Here is a 5843-nt window from a genome sequence, read left to right on the forward strand (position 1 = left end):
GACAGGAGGCGGACTGCGGAGATGATGGAGCGGAAGCAAATAAACTGGGCTAGTAAGTATAGGCGGCGGATACACTGCGGAGATGACGGAGCGGAAGCAACTGAACTGGGCTAGTAAGTGTAGGCAGCGGATACTGATGTCATAATACGTTCGGATGACAGAGCGGGGGTCGGAGGCAGTCGGAGTCCGGACGGAAGTCCGGATAAGGCAGGAGGAAAAGGAGTAGGGGTGGTGACGTATTAGCCGGGAGAGGGGCGGAGTTTAGGGGTAGTCGGGTTGGAATTGTGTCGGAGGGGCGGCAGGGCGGACTTGGGCACGGGATGTGACATATCTCTACTATATGCTGGAAAATTGCTCTTTTCCTCTACAATCAACGTAGCACTGCCTAGGCTACCTCAGGTCACCCTAGGACGTCCTGGGACAGCCTGAGACAGCCTGGGAGAAGTGGCTGTGTCCTAGGCTTAGAGCATTTTTCCCGATGTGGCAGTTTTGGCCATCACGTACCCACAGCTCGGACGATGCTGCCTCAAAGGCACAGTTGTACGTCATTCATCATGCATCAACCAGTGGCTCAAAAAATGATGCTCATTTATATTTCAGCGCACTCAATATATACATGTTAGTTTGAGGAGAAGTGTCGAGAAGCGGGCTTTGTATCGGACATGGAAGCAGGCCACACCATGTGTGCTCGTGGTGGATGTGCCTGGGTGGATGCATCCAAGTAGATGAGTCTGGGAGCCAGCGCACAGATGCATCCAGGGACGAATGCGCATGGTGATGTCCTGTATAGGACAATCAGGCACGAGAAGGGAGAGGGCGATGTGGGTGAGGCTCGGTTGCGAGACATTTCTGAGGGCTGGCCGGTTTCTGGGGAAGTGCTGTAAATATGCATCAAAAAAAATATACTTGTATTGAGAGAACTCTCGAGACTTGAGAGCCATGATATCCCTAAGACACAAGTACCCCCTCCGCGATCACTCAGAGAGACGCACGTACAGCCCCCGAGCACTTAAGAGCACTCCAAGAGCACTCAGCAAGACATCAATATTCCCTTATTACCTCTCAGAGTTACATATTTTCAATTTGAGCATACTTTTGATGATGATCATGACATAGGAAAACATCGCATTCACAACTACACTACTATATAAACATGATAGACGCAATACAAGATGATATACATTTGTATTTTCTACGCCAGTGTGCATGCAAGCACGAACAAGGGCACACAAGCAGGGTCAATGAGGGTGGGCAACAAGAATGAGGAGTGAGGATGCGTGAGGAGAGCACGACGAGTGCAGACAAATGAGGATGGGCAATGAGGGTGTCGAGGATGAGCATCAAGACAGGGGACGAGAGTGGGCAATGAGGGGACAAAAATGAGGAACAGAGGTGGTGATGATGGATGACAAGAGTGGACAATGAGCACAGTCAATGAGGATGGGTGGAGCAGGCATCGATGATGGCAGAGCAGGTGGTGAGAGCCGGTTGATCCATGATTTCATGGACGTGCCCTTGAGATCTCGGGGTGCAGAGTGGAGGTTTACGGATGGGCTAAGCGCGTGCTCCCACAGCTCTTCTGCGCTGGCGGGTGAGACTTCAACCTCGTTGACGACTTTGTAGTTGGGGAACACGAGCACAGTTTCCTTGTCATCATTGTCTGAGACCGTCCGGTAGCTGCCATTCAGAATGGTGACTTTGTGGATTTTGGTGGGGTCTGCAGGGAACACTCCCGAGACCCCGGCCTTGGTAGCGCCGTTGAAGATGAGCAGGATGGACAAGGAGGGCAGGTGAGGAGGACAGGCGATAAGGGTAGGCGGGGCAAAGCAGGTGAGCAGACAGACTCCAAAGCCGTAAAGGAGCAGGATAGACGAGGAGAGCAGATGGACAAAGTGGGCAAACAGAGTGGATGAGGAGGTGGGCGAGTTTGAATACATGGCCTACGAAGACGCTAACCTGCATCCTCCTGGCCACACTTGCTACTCTTGTATATGATCCCTCTTGCACTGGTGTTGATGGTCACGACAGATGTTACAACCGGTACGCTCCTGGTCGTCTACTACTACCATGGACTAGCTTCACTTCTTCGTCGTGCTACTGTACTATAGCGGCTCTGGTCTAGCACAACTAACCGCACGGACTTACCTTTTCCTTAGATAACCACTACTAGGTTGTCTCTCCACCCATCTCCACCTCCATATGCCTTTACTCCACTCATCTCTAGTTCCTTATTCATCTTCTCCACTCAGTTCCACTTAGCTCCACTAGTTATTTCGTCATTCACCACTTTACTCCACTAGCACAAGGGCCATACTCCACCGTACAGCCTCGATGCTAGCAGTATATAAAGACCCCTCATGCAGGACACATTCCCCAGTTTTCGACCTCTTGTATTCCTCGTACAATTACCCTTCGTTCAATAACATTAGCTGCCAATGGTCTGTAGACTATTGGCCCTTGCTCTTGTTATTGTCGCAACACTTCCGCTCCTAGTCCTCGTTGGACTAGCGTCTTGTCTTCTCTAAAGACTAAGGTACAGTATAAGGTGCGGTGTACTAACGCTCGTAACGCATTAGGTCCACCGTAACAACAGATGCGTGAAGGACAGCACATGAAAGTTAAGGGAAGAGGATAGGAAGCAGGTGTCAGAGTGCCAGCTCATCAAGAGCGGCGTCATCACGTGGTGTGTTAAGGGCAGGCTGTGCTGTACTTGGCGGCTTTCTTGTCGCTACTCAGTTCAACAAACTCAACTCGGATCTCAAGTCAATGGTACAAAAACTCAATAAAAAACCATCTCCCTGTCCTCATCTTATGTAGAAGACACAAACGAGCTCAAAAACCCACCTGTGCCTCCCACGCTACCTGTCTAACAAGCCTCGTCCGATCGGGCGCCCTGCGCCGCCTAATCAGCCGTCTTTCCAGCTGGGTCCCGTACACTTGGTGAATTCTGCGCTGAATTCCCTTATCTCTGAGCGGTAAGATCTTCCGTATTCTGTCCTCACGTGCGATGCTGACATGTCGCCTCCCCATGTTCTTGCACATACTCCTCCTGCCCCCTTTCGGCTGTCCGCGCTTCCCCTCCTGCCGTCGCCATCGTCCTGCCCCGTTTTGGCAATGCCCGCCAGTTCCTTTTCGGTCTTCCATTCTTTCTGAATGTCTACGACATGATAGCGTATGTTATCCGAGGTCCTTCAGCCCTCCTCCGGGGCGCCTCTAGTGTGCCCCCCAAAGCGCTCTCCCTCGCTGGTGCGCCTCCTTTGCCGACGCTCCTCCCGCCCCGCCCGACGCGATCCCGACCATCACGCCATTCCCGCGCAGTGTGCGGGCTGCTGCTGACCGACCCCGCCACCGTTTCCACCGCTGATTCCGCCGCCGTGCCTGTCATAACCCGCCTGTCCTCGTGTAAGACTGCGCAGGACACTCCTCCTCCCGCCACTGTTGTCGGTGCCCGACGGTGAGCGGGGCGAGGCGCGAGGCTGCTGGCTGGCGCCAGCAGCAGCAAAGACAGCCGGGTAGAAGGTCAGCTATTTTTGACGTGGCGGCGCGCTGAGAACAAACTCACCCACCTGACAGGATGACCAAGACTCCCGACGCCGCTGGAGGTCTGCAAGACGGTCGCTGCGCCCTCCCGCCCTCGCACCTCCTTTGGTGCAGTCTTGTGCTGTCTATGGCGCCGACGCGACTAGTAGGTGCTGTGGAGGTTGACGAGCCTGCGGCTAGGGCAAGGAGCAGCAGAGGAGGAGGCGGAGGAGTTATTCCGGTGGGCGGCTGTAGATACGTACCTGTAACGAAGGACAACCGGAGCGTCCTAATAGAGCAAGGAAGTTCCGCTGTGAATCTGTTGATGATCTGACGCTGCGTGCGTGTGCGCTCGCGACATACCTGTTGGTATGACATGCACAAGTCTGCGCCGGCGAGCGAGCGAACACAATAAACTGAACGTTGACATACTCAACGTGTGTGTTCTCACCAAGGCAGAAGAAGTTGAGGTTGGTTAAAACAGGGATTTTACGATGACATTGTCATCAGCGCCGATACGTTTGTTGACCCGCACTACGCGATCACGTGTATTCTAAGTCCCACGCCTCCCCCAGTTGGCGCGGGAGGGTCAGCACATTGTTACCTGCAAGCCTCGATGTCGACTCGGAGAAAGGGCCGGAGCTATGTTTCTTCGTCAGTCGATGTTCGCACCTACGATGGTTTCCGCCGCCGACCGACCACGTCCAAACTCAAGCTTACTCAGAATTACAAGTGTCGCGCGGAGGCCAAGCGTTATCGTTTGCAGCACATATCTGGTGAGTGCTTGCAAGGTTACTATCTTGTTCTCACATGAAAATGACCTTTGCTGGTGTTCAGGTCTCAGCTTCGAAGATCAGCAGGATGCTATGGCTGTCGACTCGGACCATGACGACGACGACTTCAACATGGGGCTGCCCCCAGGCGACGAAGGCATGTTTCTGAGCCACGAAGGAGGAGAGGATGAGCTTTGCAAGGAGTTGTTCGAAAGCTCACTGCTGCCTCAGTGAGTAGACTATGTTGTTATTATTCCCTGTCGCCTCTGACCAGTACCAGCAAACGGCATGACGCGCGCACTCGTCACGACCGGACAGAGCGGCGCACCGAAGATTGGGAGCTGCAAATGGAGGAACTGGTCACTGCCTACCTGACGTGGCAGGTGAACTTGTCCCCTGAGGACGGCGAAGAGCCCACAGGAGATGCGTTCAGCATTACTGTCGTCAACTTCTTTGGTGAGTATGAATCTTCGGACGAGCATGTTACTGTTCACGCTAACTCCGTTGTAGAGACATGCTCTCAGACCTTCCGGCGGCCCACGCCGGACACCAAAGCCAACGTGGCGATGATGTTAGACGGTTATGTTGGCACTTCGCCCAACACGCCCTCCGTGGCGCTGTCGTTGCACGTTCTAGAGGTCTACAGGCAGTACCACCGTGTCTGTCCGCGTCTAAGCATACAGGTGCACGTGCGTGCCTTGTGTCACCTGCACCGGGTGAGCGCCTTCGTGACAGTTATGTCCTGACTTGCTGATATTCATGATGTGATATGTAGGTACCGTATTGGAAGGGTCTCGTCGAACAGTTCAGCCACACATATGACGTGTATCTTGAGCTATTGCGACGGATCGACATGCGCGTGCGCGCCGCCCTGAAGCAGGACACCCCGGGTTGGCGGATGCACAACGCCTGCGCCCCGTGTCTGTACACGCTCGACAATGAGCCGCGGCTGAAGCATTCTCTCCTGGTTACCATGGACGGTAATCAGTCCCTCAAGCTCGTTGATAGCATATTTCGGTCAGGTACGCCGCTCGCACACCTGTAGTTGCCAGACTTGTAATACAAATACCCACTAGGGTGGTAGTTTGGTTGTATATTTCGTGGGTGATTCTATTACAGCCCAGTAATACAATGCAGGGCATTGTATAATGGTCAGAGACTTGTAGTACAATCAAACAAGCCTAGTAATACAACTAGGGGCCAGTTGTAATAAAATGCGACAGCCTTGTAATATCTGTGAAAAAGCCAGGAATCAGGTTGTAGATGAGATTGTAATACTGTTCAAGATCTCAAGATGGCCTTGTAAATCAATTGTATTATCTCGCTAGGGAAGATCTGAATCGTACAGATCTGATGAACCACAATCTCAGTACCACAGCCCTGGTGCTTGTATTTCTGCTTGTAATACTCCGCCGCGCTCAGCTCTCGACCCAGTATTTCTGATTGTAATTGCCCGCCACGCTCAGCTTTGGGTCCAGTAAATCGCCCTGTAATACTCCGCCGCGCTCAGCTCTGGACCCAGTAAATCGCCCTGTAATACTCCGCCGCGCT

The 5843-nt window shown here is 53.1% G+C and overlaps 2 protein-coding genes across 2 annotated transcripts; one reads left to right on the forward strand and one right to left on the reverse strand.

The window, feature by feature from the left end:
• Nucleotides 1-1340: 1340 nt before the first annotated feature.
• L226DRAFT_576758 (uncharacterized protein) lies at nucleotides 1341-1937 on the reverse strand (the record flags this gene model as incomplete). Its single annotated transcript, XM_067685436.1, has 1 exon — nucleotides 1341-1937. The coding sequence occupies one exon, from the start codon at nucleotides 1935-1937 to the stop codon at nucleotides 1341-1343; it is 597 nt and encodes a 198-aa protein (XP_067528592.1).
• Nucleotides 1938-4135: 2198 nt separating this feature from the next.
• L226DRAFT_576759 (uncharacterized protein) lies at nucleotides 4136-5337 on the forward strand (the record flags this gene model as incomplete). Its single annotated transcript, XM_067685437.1, has 5 exons — nucleotides 4136-4295; nucleotides 4357-4522; nucleotides 4573-4748; nucleotides 4803-5008; nucleotides 5068-5337. The coding sequence occupies 5 exons, from the start codon at nucleotides 4136-4138 to the stop codon at nucleotides 5335-5337; spliced, it is 978 nt and encodes a 325-aa protein (XP_067528593.1).
• Nucleotides 5338-5843: the final 506 nt, after the last annotated feature.

The sequence above is a fragment of the Lentinus tigrinus genome (assembly GCF_003813185.1).
Source record: "Lentinus tigrinus ALCF2SS1-7 unplaced genomic scaffold L226scaffold_77, whole genome shotgun sequence".
Taxonomy (NCBI): domain Eukaryota; kingdom Fungi; phylum Basidiomycota; class Agaricomycetes; order Polyporales; family Polyporaceae; genus Lentinus; species Lentinus tigrinus.